Source organism: Amphiprion ocellaris, chromosome 5, assembly GCF_022539595.1.
Source record: "Amphiprion ocellaris isolate individual 3 ecotype Okinawa chromosome 5, ASM2253959v1, whole genome shotgun sequence".
NCBI classification, from domain to species: domain Eukaryota; kingdom Metazoa; phylum Chordata; class Actinopteri; family Pomacentridae; genus Amphiprion; species Amphiprion ocellaris.
The window spans coordinates 12506194-12532506 of record NC_072770.1 but is presented as its reverse complement, the minus strand read 5'-3'; the positions used below and the strand labels follow the sequence as shown (position 1 = coordinate 12532506).

General features: G+C 39.5%; 1 protein-coding gene across 2 annotated transcripts in view; it reads right to left on the bottom strand.

The window, feature by feature from the left end:
• The window catches only part of LOC111580325 (copine-9-like), a 184628-nt gene that overhangs the window by 110306 nt on the left and 48009 nt on the right, over positions 1-26313 (bottom strand). For both annotated transcript variants that reach the window (XM_055010559.1, XM_055010558.1), the window contains exon 4: positions 15743-15846. In XM_055010559.1, the coding sequence (XP_054866534.1) occupies positions 15743-15846 (104 nt within the window). The remainder of the gene's footprint in view (positions 1-15742; positions 15847-26313) is intronic.

Below are 26313 nucleotides of genomic sequence, written 5' to 3'. Positions count from 1 at the left end.
TTCACCTGACAGTAAGTAACATCCTGCATGAGTTTCAAACATGCTGGGAGCGTAAAGGTTCAAAAAGAGGTTGTAAAAAGGAAATTCCTCACTGACTCAGGGCAGGAACGGCACTGAGTACTGTACTGACATCTCAACTGTACTATCTCGGTAATGTTCAGCTCTCCAGAGGGCAGCCAGGCTTGGAGTCGATGAGTGACAAAGCTTCTGTATTTTAAGTTTTGTGCCGAAGCCCTGTGGACCGGCTGCTCCCCTGTTAGCTGAGACAAAAGCAATGCTAAGAAAATAAAATATAACTGTCAAACTCAGCAGAGTCTCCAATATCTAGAACGATTCCAACAGTTGGCACAAACTTCCCTCGTTACTGATGCTTTTTCATACAATCTATGGCAATATTTGCATTTCAAAGTGAAACGATGGTTCGAAGGACTATGAGGAGGACAGTTTGTTTTATGTCCCTCTGCAGTCTTCTCCCTTCCCTCTTTTGTCTTTAACAATTGTTTTTGGCATATTTCCCAGTATTTGTTTTTATTCCTTTCTCCCATTTTCATCATTTTCTATTCACTTTTCTATCCACTAGTCTCCTATACATGACAATTAATTTGCATTTCCAAACTTATTTTGGAAGAAATGCAATACTATCTGTTTTTAGATTCAAAAATGGTGACTTATTCTCACTTGTTTGTGCATTAATGTGCCTGTCCAAGACCACAAAAGGGTCCATTTATGCACCTTGTTACCAAACATAGCCTTGTTTTATTTTAGTGGTCAGTTTCAGATAGCATTAGCCTTTCTGGCTCCAAACACAATGGAGTTAGTCAGGTGATATTGTTACAGAGCTAGTGGTATGCACAGGGAGGAGGTGGGGTAGATGGACGGGTCGACAAAACATTTAACACAAGAGAACACTGCTTGTTTTCTGTTTCAAAAAAAGATTTAGATTGTCTCTTTTAATCATGAAAATACTTTAAACCCGAACTATGATCTTTTCCTGAACCTAAGAAAAGTGATTTTCAATTTTTAGAAGTGATTTTAAACTGTTAATCTGTGGCATATCTTCTGCTGCAAGTACATTGCTGTGGGTCATATCAGGTGGTAAACACAAACCAACTACATGGAAGCTTAGGTTTCTCTCCAGTGCTGGTTATAGCTGTCAGTCAACCACGTTGGACTGGAGCATCTCTCTAAATATGGAATGGATTGACACCTGTGTTCCCCACCAAGCCTCTGAATTAAACTATAGTGCCCATGTGGCATTGACATCTTAGGCCTTGAATTTAATACTTAGATACATTTTGAAAGAATTTTATTATTTTTCACCAGTAGGTTGGACTATTTCTTTAATGTGTGAAGTTTCTCCACGTTTAGTAGATGGACTGCCACAAAAATTGTCCCCTGTATTTCACCACCAAATCTGAGGACATTTCCATCACCCTCAGCTGTTAGTGTGCTAAAATAAGCAACCAAGTAGAGCCTAATTGTTCTATACATTTGTAGCAACTGGTTAACACAGTAAACCAGATACAGAATGAAGCACTGTTTTAATTTGCTACATTGACAGAAATACAGTCAACTATAGCTTAAATTTGGTTGCAACCACTGACAAAGTTGGCTCTCGGGCTTTTTCATTGCAATTCTGATGCTTTTTTGTTCGTTTTTTTTTTCAAATTTGCTGTAAATGCCACATATGACGCATTGGTGTAAATATTATTTAAAATTTTTCCAATTCAGATTCGAGACAAACCTCTAGTATTCCGATACACATACGCTCTCTTTTCATACTATTTGGACCAATTTCATTTATTTTTAAAAGGTCAACTCATTTTAGGTCTGTGTGCTACCAGCAATGATGACTTTGTAGTTTTTTGTGAATGTTTTGGTCACATCATCGTTTTTCACTGGAAGATATTACTGACATTAGAAATCCTTGCTATCTCTGCTAACTAGGAGACTGACAGCTCATCATTATATCCGTACAGTATAAACCCTTATCTCCAGTATTAGCATCCAGTGCTGGTTACTACTACTCATTCATCTACACCTCCTGGATATGACTTTATGGTTGCATGTTGTCCCGGTTTAATAAACTGTTGACAGTTTTCTCTGGGACTCATTAAACCTCATAAACCACAGAAATACAAATGTCAACCAACGTGTCCTTTTCCAGAGTCTGGTGCACAGATTATGTTCATTATGGACTGTGTGAGCCTCAGGGGTGGAACTGTACAAGAGAAGACTACTCATCTTCGATACTTTCAGCTTCATTTGCTCAAATAAAACTTCTTTGCAAATGTGTTTATATAAAACCCATCCATCTATTTTCTGCTGCTTATGCAAAAGTCAGGTCACAGGCTTATCATGTTAGTCCAGATGTCCAACTCTTACTAGCGAGTCATAATTTGTTCCCAGGCCAGATGAGATATGTGTGGTCTGGATGGGTAGAACCAACCTATAAACTCATTCTAGTTAACTGTATTCTCATTTCTTTGGAATACTACTCAAAGTTTATGACCACAGGTAAGGAAAACTTCTAAACATGGCCTCAAACTTCCCAGTTCTGACTCTTATCTCAACCATGTCACATTTAACTGCAAGCAAGCTGAACCCCATTATCAGCAAAGAGCAGAAGATACATTCTAAGGTCCCCAAACCATATTACCATAGTATTAGCAGTAATGCCGTATTAGCAGATAAACCGATTTGGCAAAAGAAATGGTTTCTCTGTCACACTCCCTCCTATTCCTCTCTTCTTTTCTCATCATCCTTTCCCTTTCTTCAGTGCTTCACCTTTGGTCTTGTGGTGCTAAGACTGACAGTTGAGGGTTCTGCATGATCAGAAAAAAAGCCCTGTACAATGTGGCAGCATGGCAGGTTTGACAACTATGTGATAAACCAGCCAACATCCCCTGCATCAGGAAAAGATGCTAGTCTGAGTATTTTCTGAAGGAAATAACAAAAACAGAAACAAACGGGGGAAAAAAATCTAGCCCATCGCCACTTTTTCTAGTAATACCAGCTGAGAGGGCATTGAACGGGGAAGTCACTTTGGAGAATGAATCTAACTACAGTTCCCACTAAAAATCACTTTGACTGCCTGCTGCTTTCTGGATTTAATTTTCTCTAGGTTTAGCAAATGCCAAGTGTGGAGTTATAGGGCTTTGAAGAGGGAACTAAATGCAGGGTACTAATGGAAATAATGGAACTGAGAGAAAGTTAAAAAAAAAAAAGCCTCCAGCTACATATACAACCAGCCGCCCAAAAGTCCCAGATTCAGTGCTTTGTGACTTTTAAAACAGTCACTCCAAACCCCCATCCCACCCCCACACTCATACTCACACTTTTATTAAATTTCTCTCCTCAGTATGTCACCACTAGTCTTCAATCTCTCCACTCTTTCATTTTAACAAAAATAAAAAATCTCTCTCCCACCTCCCACACTCGCTTCGTAGAAATCTCCTTCTGCGGTTATGTCAGATTGATCTCCACGCCGAGCTTGGGTGGGATCAAATGAAATTACCTCGCAGTAGGATAAGCCTGTGAGCGATGGACAAATGAGATTTACGTGTGGAGGAGCAATAGAAAAATCTAATGACCTTCATTTACACGGGAGGCAGCAGACCACCTTCATGTAATTTCTGACTGTATGTGAAGTGAACAATGAAAACTGTGTTTAGCTACAGTCTCGCCTTTATATCTCTCAGTCCACATAGTTTTTTTCTTTTTATAGCAATCTAAATAGTAGGATTCAGATCAGACTACAGGGATCTTCTGGCTTGAGCTCAACACATTTGTGCGCCACCGAATCAGAATCCACGTTACTGATTTAGAGTGTAGCATCCTTTGTACTTCTGAGACTCCTGAGATTCTGCTTTATCCAAAAAAAAAAATAAAAAATTGGATTTCCTCTACTTTGTGGCTTTGTGACATTTACTCAAACACGTGAAACTCTGCAGTAAGAGCATTACATCAAGGATAATGTGCAGCAAGGCAATTTAAGCTGATTTATAGTGCAGATCGTTGTGGTGATTAGTGCAGTGGAATCACATTACTGTGATGTGTAAGCCAGCGAAAATCAACACTGTAAGTAATGAAAGCTGCATTTTTTTTCATAGAATACATCTTGATTCACGATGTATGGAGGAACAATGCAATGAAAAAGTTTATTTTGGGCATAAAGCATCAAAATGGCCAAATAATTGACATTGCAGTTTGTCTGTATCTGTGTTCCACTTGTCTGATAGCATGAATAAATACACAATGCAGTATTTAGTTTACTTTTTGTGTCTGTGAACTTACAAAAAAAAAAAAAAAACATATCATGCGTCTTCAAATTGGCAATTGCAATAGAAGTTAAACCAAAATCAGATGACCTTTTTCAAGTCAGGAGATGTTCATCCTTCACTGGTGAAGTACAGAAATGATTTTAAAGCTCTTTAATTTGCTTTTAAAGCACTGTGAAGGGTGGCACCAGATTATATTTCTAAAATGCTCATCCCCTATTAAATACTGAGACATTCTAAAAGTCACTTCCGTTTGTAGTTAAGTTTTCTATATAATTTTTAAGCTGGTATTATAATTTGCAATGAAAAAGATTGTGTCAAATTTATAACAAAACTGAAATATCTCCACAAGTATTCTCAGACTTCTGCATCCCACTACCTCCAGGTCCATTTTTGCCTCCATTTACATCATTACTTCCACAAGGATCCACAATACAAGCTGTAACGTGGGCTTGACTACATTCCCGGCCACGTCACCCAACATGGTTTAAGTGAGGTAGGCAGTTATTTTTTGTTTGTTTGTTTTTTAATTGCTAACACAATACAGAATGGGAAATTGAATTATATATAATTTGAGGAAATGAAATGCCCTTTGTGACACCCTGCTTTCTTGTGATTAAATGTAGATATTATTTCATAAGGCTGTGATAAAAGAATACATCTGTTTTGTAGTCAGTGAAATGTACAGTTTGTTTGTGACCTGGTCGAACTGAAAAAAAAAAAAACATGCTCATTGTGGTGTTTTTCTGCAAACTGTCATTGAAAAGGCAGCACTGCTAAGTGATTGAAGTTGTATAGTGTACAACAGAAGAAGTTGTGTAATATCACTGCTACAGCTCCAGAGCCTTGGTTTTCTCTCCTGCTTTTCTTTCATAAGTCTGGACAATCTTGGTCCACCAGAGCAGTGTCCCTGGTTATATCAGCCGACCTGCTGAGCCAGAGCTCTCTCACATCCAGTCACCCATGCTCTTCTTTTTTGTTAGTTTGGTTTGTTTTACACCAAACATACAGCCCACAGGATGACTTTGCAAAGTGTAAAAATTACAGAGACATTAACTGCAATTTTTCAATAAAACTAAATGATATTTTAAATTTGTCCACTGCACTGCCACAACTTATACGTATTTTTTATGTATAAACTGTATACATTTACAATGCAGTGAGATAACCTTTTTCCTTAGTAGTTCCCTTGAACTCTTGAACTTGTTTTATGGCACTTATCCAGGTTGTTTTCTCTCGACTAGATTGTTGCTTGTGTTGAATCTACTCTCAGATGTACGTCGCCTTGGATAAAAGCATCTGCTTAGTGAAACTGTAGAAACTGCAGAATTGTAGCTCCCACTTGAGTTTGTATGATGTGGTGTGTCAGTTCAGGTGGTCAAGGTTACAACACAGATGTGGAAATGAATGTTAATTTGAAAAAATAAGTTGCTTTGATCATAAAGTTAAAAAAAAACAACAAAAAAACTATATTTTTGAGTTGCAGATACCTGTAAAAGTTTTGTGCCTTTGTAGATACACTGTGATCTGTAAGTTTTAATGTGTCAATGATAAACTGAGACATAACATTGTTGAAATTGCACATATTTTTTTGCTGATTGGTGGTTTGCACTTTCGCCTTGCAGTTAGAAGATCCTCGGTCCGCATCTTAATAAATGGCCTTTAGTTTCAGTAAAGCTGTGCATCCCTTCCGCTGTGTTGCAGCGTAAGAGCCGGTCGTAACATCACCTGCATGTCAAATGATTGAAAATTGTTGCATCACCTGACAAAATCTTAATTACTTTCAAGTTGACAAGTATCATCTTAGAAACATCAGAAACAACTACTTTCAGAGAGACTGTATTCAAAATACAGGCCCTTGTGTACAGAGGCTCAATGCAACAAAAGTAAATATAATCACTATCACACAAGTGAGAACACAAGCTGAGTGCATCCATCACCTCCAATTAATCTAACTGTCTGAGCATGGTGAAGAAAAGTCTTATCGATATTAGGAGCACATTTTTTGTACAAATGAGATCGAGAAAATTTGTTCGGCTCATTTTTAGCGTGGACCTGGCCAGAACTACCACAGTGAATGCATAGTTCCGATAGTGAAGCGCAGAGCTGCATTAGTGCAAACACTAGCTGACAAGATGACTCCCAATCTGCAGAGGTTGAGGAGGAGAACATGATAACGATCCATCCAAAGCCAAAATCACACAAGAGTCTCTAAAGAAGAAAAAAAGTGAAAACTATGACTTGGCCGAGTACATCATCTGACTTCAATCCGATCCAACACCTTTGTACTATTTTAAAGAGATATGTGGAGCAATTTGAACCTTTTGTGTGTAGCTCTGGAGTGCCACCTACTTAATGCGACCTTAAGATCTGGAAGAGGAAGGACACTAATGATAGGACACATTTTAATTGCTTCATTATGGAGACTCATTGGGTATTAATGACAGCTTAAATGTTTCAAGACGCTGAACAGCTTGTGCAAAATCCAATCACTTCGCCATTACTTCATTTCGTATTTTTTCTCACCATGTTTTTGCATGTTTGTTTTAAATTAAGCCATGGTGGCTTTCAGTAATGTAAAGAAGGAAGCTTATGAATTAATTTAAGGAGGTGTGTACTGGAATGTGAAGGTGATCCTGTGGTGATTTACATTTTCCGTTTCCATCCTGGTTGATTACACTCTTACTCACAAACTCAGCCTGGAAATGAAAGCGCGTAGATGGAAAAGCTCTAATTACACACCAGGACACACTACATTAAGTAAAGGTCTGATTCATTCCTTTAGGGTGCAGGAACAAAATGTAGAACAACCTTAATTACTTTTTTCTTTTTTACAATAACCAATGATTGCAACACCTGTGCTCTCTCTTACACAAATAGTCCTTACAGCTATATTTATCCTCTCTTAATTTAGCTGGTGTTTGTTTCACTGAAATGACTTGGTGGGTCTTTGATAAGCTCCCATTATTACAGTTCAGTTGTTCCATCCCCTTTAATGTTGCATTTGGAGTTTGTCACATCCATGTCCTTATCAATCCTGAAATCCACCATCTCTAAATATAGCTATGATGTTAGTGTCCTTAGGTGGACATGTTGCAAAGTGACATTCCCAAGTCTACACGAATTAACTAGGGGCTTGAATGTAGCTGGCACATTGGGTTTACCCATAGTTAAAGGTGTTTATCTCAATGACATGTTGAGGAATGTGAGTCACAAAGCACAGTAAGAGCCTTCTGTCTATTGTTTTATTATTTAAATTACAAAAAGACGTCTTTCTAAGTGAAACAATATATTTACTCCGTCTTTAAAAATGTCTTCAGTAGGAATGAATGGAGCTGAGAGCCACAGGCAAGGAAGTAAGAAGGCACTAATTGGTAGTTTTGGTCATTTCATTGGGTTTATTGACGGTGAGCCTTAACCTATAGCGCTATGACTTTCTGGACAGTTGTTTTGTGTGACAGTATGATCATAAACTTAGAATTTAACTCCCAGCTAAATGTGGCACTCAGACAATGTATTTCTGTTAAAAAAAATCACTTGTGGATTACATTACCACTGACTTTACCTCACATGTTCTGCTTTTGTGATCTCACTTCAGTCCATTCAACTCCCAAGCCTTATAGAAATAATACATCACTCTGCTCCACATCTATCTATTGTGATTCAGTGTGCTAAAAATACCCAGCACAGAGAGGTGGGAGTTTAATAATTGATTCCCTCTACTGGGATGTTCACTTTTATTGGAATCCCCTCTCATGACCCCATATCTGGGAGACCACAGCTCTCTCCTGAGACTCGGTACAATCCATATCTAGGTCATGCAAGAAAAAAGGCTCCACACACATTTATTTGTGCTTCTGAGACACTGTGTTTGGGATTCTTGTTGCATGGGAATGTGAGACGATGTGTAACATTAGATATCAGTGTTATTCATGGGGAAAGTGGTCAATAAAGAGGATATTTGATCATTATACTACTAGCAAAGAACATTTAATAAGGTCATGAGATATTCCATGTCAAAGAGATGTCTGAAAATCATGCAGAATCATTGTCAATCTTAATATGCAATTCAATTCAGTTTTAGAAGGTAAAGACCTTACAAATTTTGAACAGAGAACCCAACAAATCCAAAGTTTCCTTTAGATTCCCTTTGAGCAACAGTGGGAAGGAACCAAAAAAGAACTCCTTTAACTAATGACCGAGCATCAGAATCAGAAACGCCCTAATAATCCCTACAAGAACACAGTTTTGTAATAGTTGCTCAAGATGTGAGAGGTGTAAAATGATACAACACAAACAATATTATGTAGAATAACAAAGCGCTAGGATGCATAGTCTGCAGTGTCAGGTAACAGAGTGGATGATGGATCATGCTGACCATGTTGAAGTAGAAGAGAGCTGTTTGTAGGATGTAATTTGGTGCAATATTGTCAAAATAAGTAACATCCTGACTCAGAGTGATGCTGCAGAACCAGTCCACGCATTTGTAACCTCTAGACCGAGTCTATTGTAAGCCCTTATTGTCAGTATGCCCCAATAATTCTCTTAAAAACTTCCGGCTGATACAAAAAACTGCAGCCAGACTTCTGACAGAAACCAGTAAGAGAAATAATTTTTCTCCTGCATTAGCTTCTCCTTATTTACTACGGGAACAGATATACATAGAAAACTCTAAATTACCAAGCTCACGTTACCATAAAGACCTTACTGTACCTTATTATCCTAACAGAATATTTCGCTCTCGCTTTATTTGTGGTTCTGAGAGTAAGGAGAGGTTTTCTGGTTCCTTCCAACAATTGCCAAGTGTTTGCTCAAAGAGAATCCAAAGGAAAGTTTGAATTTGTTGGGTTTCTCCGTTTAAAATGGAAAAAGGCTTCACCTTACAGCATGCTGTGAGATGGCATATGTTGTGAATTAGTGTTGTATAAATACTGAATAGTGAAGCACTGAAATATTGAACTGAATGACACCAGAGAGAGGGAAGTGCTTGTTCTTAGGGGGCATCTGTTGGTGGCATGCATGGACATTTTTCTTGGCTCAAAGTGACAGATGAATTTGAACTACTTCTTTCAGACATGAGATATTTAACAATGCTATCAAGTCATAAAAGTAATTGTGTTATTCAGACATGGCTGTCTTTTATATTAATGTTCTTCACAGCTTTATTCACACATGCAAACACCATTACAGAAAGTGCCATGTTATGCTGCGATGTTTAGCATGTAGCATACATTATTACACAGTATATAATGCCACATGCACTGTACTACAGCCCTGTAAAGCAGCAGCTGTCTAGCATCAGTCATTTACTCAGCAAAAACATTTTTACTGGTGTTATAATGCAACAACATAATATTCTATTACTTATACTTCTTATACTTACATGATTTTTTTCAGGATTTCTCAGATTTAGACGTGTATATTTATTATTTTACTGCCTGTTGTTGCTGAGTACTGTAGCTCTATATACCACATCAAATTCCTTGTGTGTGCGAATTCACATGGCAATAAAGGCTTTTCTGATTTCTGATTCTGATTTTTGAACAAATTTAAAACAATTCCTTTTTGTTGTTGTTCAAGTTGGTTTGCAATTATTAGTGTTATTTTGATATTAAATGAACAAAAAGAGTTGCAGGTCTGAAAGGTGCAAGAAATATACAAAAAATAAAACAACACCACAGTTTTGGGTTGAGAAAACATGATTACTGAAATAGATCTGTGTTTCCTAAATGGGGATCAAGTGCATCGAAAAACACTAATGCACTGAGCCACATGGATTTGCAGGACTCAGGAAATTACAGAAAATTACACGTTGAGGCTTTTTATTTTTCCCGATGCTGTGAGTTGGACTCTGCTGAAAGGTGTTCATGTCCTTCAGGAAAGCTTGTGAGCTGCACAAAACTATCGTGTTTACCATCTAAATTATTTTTATCCCTTTTTTTAAAAGGTGAACAAAGAGCAGGAGTGATTTTGAGTGACGGTATTGTGTTAATTAATTTGCTATTCCAACATCTTACATCTGCTTAAGTTGCTCTTCAGAAATTGCACTTAAAATGTTTAAACAAGCTTTCAAGTGTATTTTATGAGCTTTTAATGACGAATCACTGCTGGTTGAGCACTCAGTAGAGCTCCATTAGCTGTTCAGGGACAATGTTCAATGTTGCATCAAATGTTTTCAGAAAGTGAGGATAAAGTAAATATCTGATTTGATGGAATTATTCTTTCCTCTTTGCTGAATTGAAAACACTGAACAAGTCAAAGCGTGTACTCAGTGGAAGTTTTGCAAGGTAACACAGGTTTTGCTGTCACGTGTGAAGGCCAATGTATAAGGTGCATTCTTCATAAGGGTTTTAAAGAGAGGAAGAGTGTGTGCATGTGTTGTATTTTGCACCACTTAATAATTCAACATTAATGATTTGCTTTGTCAGGAGATTAAGACTCCTCACTAAGCGGGGCAGCAGCTGTCCCAGGGGAGGAAGCTTCAAAATGCAAAACGTCATGCAGGCAGAATAACAATACATTGATTTTATGATTTCTGAATTCATTTCCAGCTCGGTCTTTTTCTTGTTCAGGTTTTTAAAGCCCTTGGAACGCTCGCATTACCACAACAGAACTATCTGAAATGAATATTTACAGTCTGTCACTCTAAAAGGCTTTGCATGTGTTTTACTGTAATGCAAAACGTAGGAGAGCAAAATGGATTAAGTCTGTTGTCCTGGGATATCATAGTCTTGTAATATCACTAATAAAAAAAATAAACAAAAGAGAAATGCCAGATGAAACCAGAAAGCGTCACAGCAAATCAGTCATCTTGCTTTCACAAAATAGAAGGTTCTAGGTGCAGGCGGATGTCTGGACGAACTACTGCAGCTGCTGAGTTAGCAGCTCACAGCAGGACTGGACTGGCCATCTGGTGGACTGACACCACTGTCTGTTCTTATTGTTGTTTGCTTGGTTGGTTGGTTTTTCTCCTAATTGACACGTCTTTAAACCTCTCTCCATTTTGCACCCGAAGCCTTGAAACGACGATGGATCAGACAAAACACAAGGGAGATGCTGCCAAATGTGCAAAAATCAGTTTGCTGCAGGATCTTCTTCAGCAGCTGTGGGCCATGGCGATGATGACACAAGCAGAGGGAATGTAGATGAAGTAGCAAGCAGATCCAGCAACAGGCTTGGTGCCCAGCATAACAATATATCATGAGTGATGATAAAACTCAGCGAAGAGCAAACTAGCCGCTGTTTGCAAAGTTATGATGGTGACATCACAATAAAACAACTTCTACAGCTGTTATCTGCAGTAACTTGTCCAGATTTGTACTTCTAGGAATGAAGGTGAAGCCTGCTGGGTAGCTTGTCATGATATCAATGCTGTCCAGGAGGTAGCTAACACATTGTGCACACCGGCAAAGACAGTTACAAGACAAGTTACATTCAAGTTTCAGCACTATAACAGCCATCTTAGTAACACCCCCTATCTGAATGAATGAACTGTAATTTCAATGGTCAGTACAAAAACTGTATGTATAGAATCACCAGTTCAAATCCAATAAAAATCTCTTAAACAGTTTGGTTACTTAGCTCCAAAATATGGTTGAAAGTGTTTTTACCCCCACAGGTTATACTTCTTCTACACTGGCACAAAGTTTAACAGCACCATGTCTAAATCAGTGCAATCAGCAGTGATTCTCAGGGTTTACTCCCTATTATTCAAATCAGCATGACAGGATTAATCTTAAATTTGCCAGAAAGTTGCAACACTAATGCACAATATCAACTATGGTGAGCTGTCTGTCCTCCTTATCAAGGGTGACGTTTAGAACTGACAACAACTTACAGCAACAGACTTTATGCCAACCTTCTCAAATGGGAACAAGTACCTGAGATTTACAAAGAGGTCAGAGAATAAGTTTAACATCAAGCTACACAAAGCAGGAAAAGAAATCCAAATGAGAGGGGAAGATAATGAAGGGCAGAGTGGCATAACAAGTCTTAACTGCTGGAGCAAATGCAGTCAGGTGTGTTTTTGTGCATGATCAAACAGGGAACTGGTGAACAGTCTCCCACTGTACTTAAAGGCGGTTAACACATTTTGATAATGGATTTTATCATCTAGAGGGAAGAGATGCCGTGATTGAATGGGGGTTAAAGTTAGGGTAGTTTGGGGGATTAGTTGTTTGGATTAGGGTAGACAGACAAGATCCAGTCAAACACCAAGCCCTTATTAAAGTCCTTTTAACAGGCAGTCTGTCGGTTTCGTGTTCAGAAAATCCTCCGGCCATGAATCCCAAGAGAAACAAGCTGGTTTACACACTTTCCAGTTTTACAGAATTAGTTTTGTAGTAGATGGGCAGGCTAGTGTCCAAACCCAGTCAAAAATGGCAGGTTTTTAGCCCTGCAGGGACATACACAGAAATTAGCATCTCCAACATCAAACAACTTTGTGGATATGTCTCCTAGCCAGAGTGTTTTAACAGCTAGTCAAACCTGGTGGAGAACTGTTTAATCCTAAACCTCATATATTTAAAAGAGCTTAAATTTCAAACCTCCAACCATACTGAAGAGGAGCAGTTAAGGGTATATTGAGATCCCAAGCCAGTGGTCACAGCATAAATTATTGTAAACTCCATCAAATCAATACCGGTTCATCTTTTAGAGCGAAAATAAATGAACATTGATTCTGTTTAATGCAGATCGCAATCAACAATCCGTTGATTTAATTTTGAAAGAATGTTGCTGCACACAGATGTTCATAATGGACATTTAATGCATCAACTCAGGCTGCAGCTTCTTCTAGGATCGACTGACGATTGGGATTGGTTGAATTGATGTCTCACCCTGCTGTGGCTGGTGTTTGGTGCTATTGATCATGCAGTGATGGCCAGAGTGGTGATCCATTGGAGGGATGTGAGCAGCTCTCTGGCCTCTTCTTCTACCACCCGACCCCCTGCTGGGTCTCTGCTCTGAAGCCCCCTGCAGGGGCATCGATCCCCGCTGCAGAAAGAATGGGGCAGCTGAAAGTGTAAGCTCCTGTCTGCTTTTATCTACCCACAAAAAGCAGAGTTTGAAATGGAGCAGTAAGTACAGAAGCTGCGCAGATCTGTAAATAAACACCAGTAAATAAATAGCAAACAACAACAACACCTCTCTCCTCGTCTCTTTGTTCTCCTTTCTTTGAGTCCTTTGGGTTTCGGTTTGGCAGCTCATCTGCGTTGTGCTCATTTGCCAACTCTGTAAGTACATTTCCTCTTAATTCTCCTCAGTATTACTTCAGAATATCTTTATAGCGTTTAAAGCTCTGAACCAAAAAACAACTTAAATATGAATAATGAGGTCTTGGTGATAATTCAGAGGAAAAATAGATTGTGACAAACATAAAAAGGGACTTAAAGGCCTCATTACCGAGGGAGATACTGAGTCCATTTTCAACAGTAACACGAAACAATCTAATCATGAATTAATGACTTTAAACACTTTGACACTGCTAGAATATTCGGTTGAGAAATCAGAGTTCTGCTTCCAGATAATGATCTTTTTTTTATCCAACTCTGTAAATTTAATGGCTCAGGAAGACCCAGATCCATCCCTGTGTTTCCATTTCGCATTGTGCTGCATTAGTATGCAGATTAATCAACCGATTAATAAAATAGTCAATAGAGCCCCTCCCCCCCAGTTCAAACCCCCCCCATAAGTATAGTAGAGAAGAGATAGGTTACTGAATTTTTGCTATACAAATTCCTTAAAATTATAAAAAATATTTAATATCAAACCCAGAGTTGTAGTATGACCAGCAGGAGTCAGTTGCTGGCTGCAGTAACACTACAGTCTATAAGAGTGAAGTTATTGAATATTTGTGTCTCTCTTCGCTGTTGCAGCGGTTTTGCATTTTGCATATGGTCCCTGTTCACTCATCGCACACCAGTGTTATTTCTGCAGCTTGAAAGACAGCTACTTTTGATTAAACCGGGATTGTAACACACTGTCTACCTTACAACGATTTGAAAGAGGCATCGTTTATGTTTTGACAACAAATATCTAATGAGTTATTGATGCCGGAAGTCCATCCATCCATTATCTATACACCACTTGACCCTCATTAGGGTCGTGGGGGGGGGGCCTGGAGTCTATCACAGCTGACTTGGGGTGAAGGTAGGGGACACCCTGGACAGGTCACCAGTCTGTCGCAGAGCTACACATACAGAGAAACAATCCCACTCACAGTCACACCTGTGGGCAATTTAGAATAATCAATTAACCTCAGCATATTTTTGGACTGTGGGAGGAAGCTGGAGTATCCGGATGAACAAGGAGAACATGCAAACTCCATGCAGAAAGGCCGGAACACGAACTGGATTACGATTTTACCGTACTGCATTTTGTTTCCTGATGTCACCGTAATTCGCTGGCTTCATGCTGTCATTTGCGAGCATTTCACCACAAATAACATAATTCTATCTTGTCCTTTAATAAAACCAAATTTAAGGTAACTCTCGAGGTATAGCCGGAGTTTTTTTAGGGACTGATGATTCTTCACCTGTTTTGCGTTTTTCAAACATCGTTCCCATCAGTAACTTTCTAACTGCACACAAAAAAAATGAATCAGGATGAGCTAGCGTCTAGCGAGCCAACCTGAAGAAAGTGTGGAGAGCAGCAACGCAGCAAAGGATTTTTGAGGAAAGAGCAAATAAATGTGTTTTAAAAATGTTTTATAGGTAGACTTGTGATGACACAGTGAGTCTGTTACTCTAATTTTATTCAGAAGGTGAAAATCTAATTTTTATAACCTCACAGCTTTAGAGCAGACAAAGCTTTGCGCCCTCCTTCTGATCTGTGGCGCCCCCTCTCGGGGGGTGCAGACCCCAGGTTGGGAACCACTGGATTAAAAGATAGAAAAATTCTAAGTTTGTGGCAGCACTCATTTGAAATGTGGTTTCAGACAGATGAAAAGGGGAGCAGCTGCAGGAGGCAGACTGAATTTTTAAATTTGCCCTTTTTTTCAGATTTTTGCCTCTGCAGCTTTAATTTGTTCATCTATTCAAGTGCTTTTTTCACCACATAGCAATCCAAAAGTTGTTCTCCACTTTTTTACTGATCTATTAAACATAATTTAGTTTTTGTATGAAAGTTAATAACATTATTAAAAACTGTTTATAACCTCTTGGTAAATGGTCAAAAAGTAGCACAAAAAATATTTTAAAAAACTGGTAAAAGGTGAGAAAGTCTGTGGCTGTTGTGCAGAGAAGTGTTGAACTTTTACTGATTCAATGCTGATTTACAATTTGATGAGAGTCATTCAGTCAAAAATGCTTTTATGGCAATCAGCCTTGACTGGAGCCTTCGAATCCTAGTGGGTACGAATCGGCAGGCCAAAATAACAGGAGGCTTGATTGAAGTCGTTCCCCGGTATAACAAAGGAAACAGACAGCAGCGTAGAGGGAAAAGGCAGAGATATTTCTACTTACACATCAAAGCGAAGGTTCTGCTTCTCTTCAAAGAAGAAATCAAGGACAAACTTCCTCACAAAGTCGGGGTTCAATGTGTTATCAATCACTTCTGTCCGGCCAAACTGGAGGAAAAACGGAGACACAGAAGGAACAGAAAGTCAACACCACACTCATCAATTTTACTTTTAGTAAAAAGGAAAAGCAGCAAATACTGTAAGAAGGGAACATGTATTGTTGCGTTGCTTCTTTTGCTTTGTTTTTGGTAGGTTTACCAGCTAATATGTCACATAATGCTACACTGTAAGTCAATCTTAGGGATCTTATTATCTTATTGGAGTAAAAGTGACCCAGTTATCTCATCTATATCTGCTATCCGGCCTTCTCCTTGCATTGGTTGGGGAAATGTAAATGACATAGATTTCTTTGGCTGGGGAATCAGGGAGAGCTGCCAGAGTAGCTCAGCTGTAAAACCAAGCGATTTACAAAATCAATTTAATCACCTCATTATCTCAAGATAGACATTCTAATCAAACATATTAACCTGAAGTAGGATGGAGGTAGAGCTAGATAATGACTCACAACCAACACAACGGTAAAAACACATGATACCTGAACAACGTATTGTTTAATAAAAATGGCAGTTTTTCCGAAAAACGCTTGACTGAGCCACAGTGCATAGTGATTTTGATCACAATGAAATCTGGTCAGTTAGTTTATTTATGACCATGTTATATATTTGTAGTCTTAATCTTAATCTTAACCCTTGAATGTGTCGCACACCAACTTCGAACCTTAAAATGACCAGTTTCAGGTACCAGGAAGTAAACCACTAAAGAGAAGAACAAAGCAAAATGAGTTTAGAGATGCTCCCTTTAAAGAACTAACAAAATACTTTGTATGCTTTATGTGTGTGCACTACAAACTTTATGTGCTTTTACAAGCATAAATGATCCTTTTTAGTGCTAGTGATAGCTTGCCTGCTTGCATGCAAATGTTCCATCGAAACAAACCCTCCCGCTCAATTTTGAGTTGACACTGTTTCTGCATCCTGGACTTAGTATGGCCCGAGATGATTGTGATTGTAAAGAAATAGAAACAATCCAGTGTTTCTTTCCCTACAGCTGAATGATAGCATGGTGCAGTCAGGCCATTCTATAGTTCTGTCTGCCCAGAATAATCTGACTAGCATAAACCTTGTGGTCTAGCAAACATTACTTAACTTAAGCCTAAGCTAAACTAGTTATCGCTAGTTTGTATCATGTTTACTCATGTGACTGCTAGAGAGATTACAATTCTAGCTCAGTTAACGTTAAATGTCTTTGATTTCACACCAGGCAAACGTTGTACTGTGTAGCAGCATAAATGAAGTATATCAACATTTTAACATGATGTTATTTTTCCTGTTATAATAATGCTTTGCTGCTTTTTTCAATGGATAGCTTAAATTAAAATAGAAAAAGCAGATCACATCTCGATAATTAGGACAGAATGGAACAGTTTACACCTTGATGACTATTTCTTGGGCTCTCCTCACTTGTGCACCCACAGTTATGTTTTATTTTTAGGCAACCTCAGGGAGACAGCATCAGTTATGACAGCAAATGTCTCTAAAAGACATCTGTTTACATTCAATTAATAGCTCCATCTAGCCGCCGTAAGAATCATGGCAAAAGCAAAAGAAGACTTTAGGCTACATTGTTAGAGAATAATAATTTGGTGCATCGTCTTAAGCCCAAACTATGATCTTTTCCCTAACTTAACCAAGTAGTTTTGTACCTAATCTAATCAATCATTTGCCAAACCTTTGGCAAAACAAGAGTTCATGATTTAGGTTTTTATCATGGTTCTCAGTAGCTAAAAACTGCTCAGGAACATTTTGAGAAGCACGACCAAGAGCTCGGTCATAGTTCCAGTCAAGCATTCTAATACTCCATACATGGGTGTGATGATTAATATATGGCTACCTTTGACACCAGCACTATTAAATGGTAAAAACACACACAGTATTTGCTAGTGTTATTCTGCCATTCTGTGATGAGTGTTAATGGGATCCTCACATAAAAAAATATCCTGTTGGTGGCTTTACAATCACACACTCAGTCCTTCACAAGACAATGCCACTGTGCTTCAGGAAGGTAACAATGAGTTATTGATCTGACAGATATCTCTAACCCCCCACTCCAACCTCTGTACTTGCTCTCCTCTTGTCAGCCATACAGTGGAGATAAGAGATGGCTCTCTACCAGATTACAGTCTGGATTTCAGTCGGTCCTGGTTACAGATGTCGCAATACTTGTCAGCGGCTGCTGAACCCTTCAGAGTGATGAGTTTCGATTGGCACAAGAGGCAAAGTTACGTTGTCAATAGTCATTAAAAAGTGAATCACACACTAAAGTTTTGTCAACAGACTTTTCAAGCATCTTTTTTTTTATTAATCATGGTATTTCCACATTTTTTGTTGTATATTAGGAGACATCAACAGTTCACTATGAAGACTGTTGTGTGGTGTACAGCTCTAAAAGATCACATTAAATGACAACAAAGGCCAGTCAACAGCATAATTATTAGTTGACATTACATCCCACAGTGTCTGGTAACTAATGAACGGTAGTTATCTTAATTGGTTGTATGCTAACTAAACAGACAGTTGAGCTTTATAGTAAAACCAGAGCTTTACCTTCCATTCCACGGCCACCGTTTCATGTTTTTACTGCTGGGGTTTCTGTTACTTACAGCAGTGTGCCAACGTTTCAGGCGTTTAAGATGCTTATATTCTTCTGCTTCACACAGTACCATCAGGAAGGCATCTGATCAGTCCCAATGCATTTTGCAGCAGAACAAGCCCAAACATCCAACCGGAGTCATAAAGAACTACGAGGGTATTTCAGAAAGTTCTCGGCCTCACCAGAAAACATCGCAGGAGAAAGATAGCTCTTGGATTTTCATTAAAGTCTCCTTTAACTTCAGTGCACTTGGTCCACCCATGTTTCAGCTTCACTATCCCTTTGCAGACAAGGGTCACATCTCAAGACTCCAAATACTCCTCAACAGTATGCAGGACTTTATCATCACTCTGAAAATGTGACCATGCAAGTCAGATTTTAGTTTGGGAAAAAGACAGAAGTTGGTGCAGTTAGTAAAGAGTATAGGGCAACACATTTGGCTGCTTCTGCCTCTGTGCTGCGTGGACAGGAGCACTGTCCTGGAGCAACAGCAGTTGGCTCGAACTTTTGCCATCTTTTTTTTACTTTAATTGCTTTTTTCAGTTGTGGCAATTCTGATGCACGGATAGCTCCCATTCCCATTAATGGTTTGATCCTTTTGCAAGAAGTGAAACATGAGCAATCCTTCACTGTCCCAAAACACAGAAGCCATCCCCTTGCCAACAGATGCTTGCTTGAACTTCTGAGGAGCCACAGTGTTACTGCTGTTTGCTTTGATTATTTGATTCGGAATGAAAGTGGTGAACACATGTCTCATTCTGGGTCACAAGTATCCTGTGCAGTTTGGCTTTATCAGCCTCAAGACGAGGAGAAAGTGTCCTCGAAATTTCTATTCTCTTTGGCTTTTCATCTGGTGTGAACATTCGGGGCACCCATCTTGCAGACAGTTTGCTCAAAACAATGTGAAATGAACTAATACTGATGTCCATTCTTTCTGATACGCATTCGACAGTCATACGTCTGTCATTCATGATCATGTGGTGAATGGCCTCTGCTTCATCGTCCATTATTTTGGGGTTCCCACATGTGGGTCATCTTTGTTGCAGTGACATAAGGTTTTATTGAATAAAGTCATGCCCCAAAACAGGAGTTACAGTCCTTGTTTCCAGGTAATGCCAACAACATTTTGAACTACTCCAGTAAGCACAGCTAAAAGAACAGGATGCAGCAGATGGTCCAACCCTGACAGACAATATATCAGCATCATGGAGTCAGTCTTGGAATATATGAAGAGACAGAAGAAGGATTTTAATGTCTGTTGTGCTTGTAATCCAGGTAAACCATGTAATATGAAGATGTAGCAACAATGGAAAAGCGCCCACCTACTGTACAATCTACACACGTACAGCACAGACATAGAAAGACCCTTCTTCCCATGACAGCGTAGCAGTTCTGGGGTGAACCTGAAGCGGCGGGTTGCTGTCATGGACAGAAACTTAAAGGCCTCCTGCCACCACTGCTCTGCTGACAGCTGCCAGAACATCCAGCAGTTTCAGCAGCAGCCCCACTGATCCTTAAAACGCAGCCCTGTGTTACATATTTACCAGAACTATTCTGTCTGGCTTCACAGTGGAGGAGCCCTGACATGCCTCAAGGGACAGGAGAGAGAGCATCTCATCGTATTCCCACTGGATTTAAGAGCAGGTGCAGATAGAAGAAAAAGAAGGCAGATCTCTTGGCTCACTGTTGCATCACAATCTTTTGATCCAGCAGTGACAGCAGCACACTGGAAGACCATACAGCCCCCTGGCCATAAATAATAATACACAACAACTACCTGTGAGGAGTGCATTTTTCACAAATGACTCCAAAAGCTATCTCAATTTATATATTTATTTCTGTTTCTTTTTGTTTTCATATTTCATTTGCCACTATGTTCAGACTAAGAGGAACGCAAAGAGCAGGAAAAACACAAGAGATAACGAGTGAAATCCAGATGCAAATAGATTTCCATCTACAACTTTGTACCCTTGCTAGATTTTGCATCAGATTAAACTCTAGTGGTCCTCATTAGGGGAAAAAAAGCTCTTGTGCTTAAAAAAAAGAAACACAAAAGAGCGAAAGAAGAAGATACACTGGACAGCTAGAGTAAAAGAAAGCAAATTACAGTTTTCCAACCTTACAGAGCCAATTCTGACACATCGAGAAAAGACATACACTACGATTCAAAAGTTTAAGTTCACATAAAATGTCCTTGTTTTTGAAAGAAAAGAAGTTTTATTCAATGAAGATAACATTAAATGAATCAGAAATCCAGTCTAGACATTGTTAATGTGGTAAATGATTATTCTAGCTGGAAACGGCTGATTTTTAATGGAATATCTCCATAGGGGTACAGAGGAACATTTCCAGCAACCATCACTCCTGTGTTCTAATGCTACATTGTGTTAGCTAATGGTGTTGAAAGGCTCATTGATGATTAGAAAACCCTTGTGCAATTATGTTAGCACATGAATAAAAGTATGAGTTGAAATTGTCTGGGTGACCCCAAACTCTTGAACGGTAGTGCATGTAATAACAATATTGGCAGGACTGCAAAAGACTTTAATGGAACTAAGCCAATCTTATGAGCGTATGAACAACGCCTGTATTTTGCAAGTCAAAAAGTTTGCCTTGAATAACATCTTTACTACTGTGACAGAAATCAGAAGACAGTTGTTACTGTGTTTGTCTGCATGCAGTTGTTCACTGCTACCAAACTGCTACACAACCATATTTGTGTTGGTGTGGATCCCAGTTTCCCTACAGTCAAGTCAGACTGAAGTATCCATGGAAAGGAGATAGGTGCTGTTGATGACGTCCCCAACTATGGTCTCAGATGGTATGATAATGTTCAAAATACTACACAGACACAGGAAATTATATTTCATTAAACAGAACAAGTAACAGTGGTTCACCATGTGCAAGGAAGTATAAAGGCCTCACAGCCCTGCTCCCTTCTGCAATTCAGGGAAAAAAAAACAACTTTAGTTCATAAAAAGGGAATCACTCCATCTGCCAGTGTATAAATATATTTATAAATTTGTGATGAAATTGGTAAACTTGCTTTCTATTAAATGTAAGCTTCTGTATTGTTTGTCCATTTTCAAGAAGGCAACTAATTACTTCATCAATATTGCAGCAGCCACTGCAGTGCAAACCACTGCAACTCTGAGACACCTAAACTTCTGTTTTTGCTTTATCTAACAGTAAAATGTGAGCTATAAATGCAGGTATGATGAAGATAGTGTCCTTCTGAGGTCTCAGGGGTGTGCACAGTCAGTTACAGTTATAATCAGTTTTGATATGTGCAAACTAAGTGGAGCCCTTTCAGAACCTTGGGGAGACACCTAGTTAGTGCAGATCTGTTCAGTAGAGCAGAAAGGATTAACCCTTTCCTCCCCGGAGCTCCCTGCACTGAGACCCTAACACATCCTTACACTGCTCACCAAAATTCATGGTAAATTTGTCAGAAAGGTGGTTTTGGTTTAGTTTTGGTATGCCTGGCTTAGCATAACAACTGAAAACACACACAAACCTAGCTCTGTCCAAAGTGAAGACTATAGCTACCAATGTTTCGAGATCAATAATGAAGTCTTTTTATCTTGTATGTTGTATCCTCCTGTGTGGTTTCAGCAACAGTTACACGCTGGGTCTGTTTCATGATTTATTATACGAACAGCCACTGGGATGGTGGAGAGCTTTCAGACTTGTCAGGTTTTGCTCCATTGTGCCGGCACAGAAAAATTGTGTCCACTAAGTGTATCTGGCATCTGGTGCTGTGGATGAAGACACAGCATAGCAAGTAATGGCTGGATGGATAAACTGCTGTTTGCCAGGAGATAGTTCCAGTATCTAAACCCAAACTGTGACGCTGGTGCTGGTCTGGAACGCATTCGGCATGACTGATCTTTTCATCTCCTGAGTGGATTTAATTAAGAATAATGCTAACAATCTCAGAAGTGTTTGCTTTTTTCTATGATTTGACCTCCTTTTTTCTTAAGATGAAGTACAAATTTTCATTGCCATTTAACACAAGGTGGTGCCGGAAAGACAAATATGGCAATGGAAAGCCATACCTCAGCCCATAAAGAAAGACTCCCTGGGTTGTTCGTGGAAGCAAATTTACTACCACCCGCTGTTGACTTCCATTGTGACTGCAACCCTTAATGGTTGCAGCAATTAAGATAGAGGGATGGAGGAAGTGGAGCGATGCAGCTAAGGCTAAGTTGTCTAATTTCTCTCTGTCTTTCCCTGTCCCGATCTGTTTGAACTATTTTAAATGACATAGGACATTAGGACTAAGATTTGAGCAGAACCTCTGAAGATACACTACTGTTCAAAAGTTTGGGGTCACCCAGACAATTTCATGCTTTTCATGAAAACTCACTCTTCTGTCCATGCGCTAACATAATTACACAAGGGTTTTCTAATCATCAATTAGCCTTTCAACACCATTAGCAAACACAACATTAGAACACAGGAGTGATGGTTGCTGGAAATGTTCCTCTGTACCCCTATGGAGATATTCCATTAAAAATCAGCTGTTTCCAGCTAGAATAGTCATTTACCACATTAAGATAAGATAAGATAAGATAAGATAAAGTTCTTTATTTCTTCCCACTCCAGGGGAAATTTACATTGTTACAGCAGTTTTATTTACAATATATACAAGGGTGGCAACATTTTTAACAGAAAAAATAAAAATAAAAATAAAGTTTAAAAGTGCAAAGATGTGCAGTGCAAGAATGTCTGTGCAAATTTTATGGTTTGGGGTGGTAATGATATAGTCCAGTTTATGTTAACATCAGCCAGTGATGCTGATGTTGTAAAGTCTTATAGCAGATGGAATGAAGGACCTGCGATAGCGCTCTTTCTTGCAGGGTGGATGTCTCAGTCTGCTGCTGAAGGAGCTGCTTAAAGACCCCACAGTGTCATGCAGTGGGTGAGAGGGATTGTCCATGATGGATGTGAGCTTTGCCAACATCCTCCTCTCACCCACCTCCTCTATGGAGTCCAGGGAACAGTCCAGGACAGAACCAGCCCTCCTGACCAGTCTGTTTAGTCTCTTTCTGTCCCTTTCAGTGCTCCCTGCTCTCCAGCAGACCACTGCATAGAAAATAGCAGACGCTACCACAGAGTCATAAAATGTCCTGAGCAGAGTCCTGCACACTCCAAAGGACCTCAGTCTCCTCAGCAGGTGGAGACGACTTTGGCCCTTCTTGTACAGGACCTCTGTATTGTGTGTCCAGTCCAGTTTGTTGTTGAGGTGAACACCCAGGTATTTGTATGTGTCCACCATGTCAATGTCCAAACCCTGGATGTTCACCGGTGCAGTCCGGGGTGTCCTCCTCCTGCGGAAGTCCACGATCATCTCCTTCGTCTTACTGGCGTTGAGCTGCAGATGGTTTAGCTCACACCAGTCCACAAAGTCAGAGATGACCATCCTGTACTCCCGCTCGTCCCCTTCAGATACACACCCGACAATGGCTGTATCATCGGAGAACTTCTGGAGGTGACAGCTCCCAGAGTTGTAGTGGAAGTCCGATGTGTACAGGGTGAAGAGAAAGGGGGAGAGCACTGTCCCCTGTGGGGCCCCCATGCTGCTGACTACCACATCAGACACACAGTCCTGAAGCCTCACGTACTGTGGTCTGTTGGTGAGGTAGTCGATGGTCCATGCAGCCAGGTGACAGTCTACTCCCGCTCCTTCAAGCTTCACCCTGAGCAGAGAAGGCTGGATGGTGTTGAAAGCACTGGAGAAGTCAAAGAACATGACCCTCACAGTGCTGTTGGGTTTCTCCAGGTGAGTCAGTGATCTGTGCAGCAGGTAGACCACTGCATCATCCACTCCAATGTCTAGACTGTATTTCTGATTCATTTAATGTTGTCTTCATTGAATAAAACTGCTTTTCTATCAAAAACAAGGACATTTCCAAGTTACCCCAAACTTCTGAATGGTAGCTTATGTTTGCACCCCTGTAAGGTTGTTGTTCTTGGGAAGAAGGACTCCACATTTCTTACATGGTATGGGTTAAATTTACACCTATGTCTATTGGCCAATGAAAGGAAACATCTGGCTCTCTGTTAACTATAAATGCTGTTGCATTTGTACTTTGTCTTTGAGAATCTGGATATTCACCATATTGTACAACAACTAAGCAAAGTGTTTCGATTTTTTTGAGTTTAATGATATAGCAAATTTCTGTGACATTGTTAATTCACATCTAGTATATATAACACTTTGGTAGACTCAATGCAATGCAAAATGACTCAAGCGATGTAGAGGGAGAAGAGGCAGAAACTGAGGGAACAAGAATGTAAAGAAGGAACTAATGATTCCAGATTTGAAGAAAAAGTCCTTCAAAGCTGCCCAAGAGATAGCAGACAGACGACTACAAAGTCCAAAAAGCAGAAATGGAAGAAACAAAAGAAGAAATCCAATCTGACTTAACACAAAAAATAACTGGACAGACACTGTATTACATCGATGTCCATGTCTTGTCCACGTATGTATTCCACATCTTTCAGTGTTGTTATTTAAGTATATTCCAGACACTGATCTATAATAGACGGCCCGAGAGTGAGTTTCTGGATGATTTTCTGAGATAGAGACTGGTTGGTCGCCTTTCATCCTCTCTTATGAGCGTCTGACAGAGTGACTGAGGTAAGGTGGGGTTTATGTCGCTTTCATTTTACTACTCTGACAGTGAGCAACCAACACCAGGCTGCTATAAAGTCATCATGAGAAATACTGAGCGCCGCTGGATATGTCCCTGTTGTCCTTACGCACCGCCGAGTTGCATCACGTTCAGTCAAACATGACGCAAGACAGTAGTAGAGATACTGATTTCAGAGGAGCCAATCTGTGGTTGATGAGGAAAGTTGGAAGCTTCCGGCACAAGGCAGTCCATTACGCTGCATGTATGAGTGCGTGAGGTTTGTATGAAGCTCCCAGCAGTACTGTAGCTTTAGCAGGAAAACAGCCCGGCAGCTTTTCTCTCTTTTTGCTGCATCTGTAATGAACTGTCAGCGAGTGGAGGAGATAATACAGACAAAGGAAGGACAGCAGGACACATGGACAGGTGAGAAGGAGAAGTCCATCCCAGCGGATCCAGAAATGCATGTAACACCCACCATGTGGACACAAAATGTCAGTATAAATTGAGATGGGACAGTTTTTATTGTTAATCTCCAGAGCTTGCTGGACAGATAGGCGAGCGTGGCTGCATGCCTCCTGGGGGAACAGGTTATGCTGGTGGTCAGGTTCTGGGAGAAATGAGCTAATGAAGTGAAAGACAGAGAAAGACTTTGGCATCCACCATGAAGCTCAGTAAAATGCTACAGTAAAGCAACTTACTGCTCTTCCAGGGCTGAGCTGAGAATTTTGAGATCCCTGACGCATGAGCTGATATATTTTCCCACTCCAAATCTGACAACAATTAATACTTTCTCTTAAAAAATGAATCCCTCAGTTACTTCCTGCTGTGTGGACATCTACACTCTGTTTACATGTGAAACAAGTGGCACAAAAGCAATACTACTGACTGTTGTCTATTAATGAAGCTCTTGAAATTACTAGCAAGTTGTACCCTACAGATGTAAGAATTCTAAATTAGTGTAATATAAGTGCTACTCTTCCTTTGTCATTACTCAAAGTATCCTTCAACGACTGTCTGTTTTTATTATGAGTAATTGTATTACATGCAAAGCAAAGGATCTTTGAAGAAAATTTTAAAAATTAAACATTTTGACTGCTAAAATATTTACTGTCATTATGAGAATAAAAAACTAATTCCAATAGTCAATAATAAGATAAGATATGAACCACAGGTAACAGCAAATAATGTTTTTTTACGATATGATGCACTTTTATTAATCCCACAA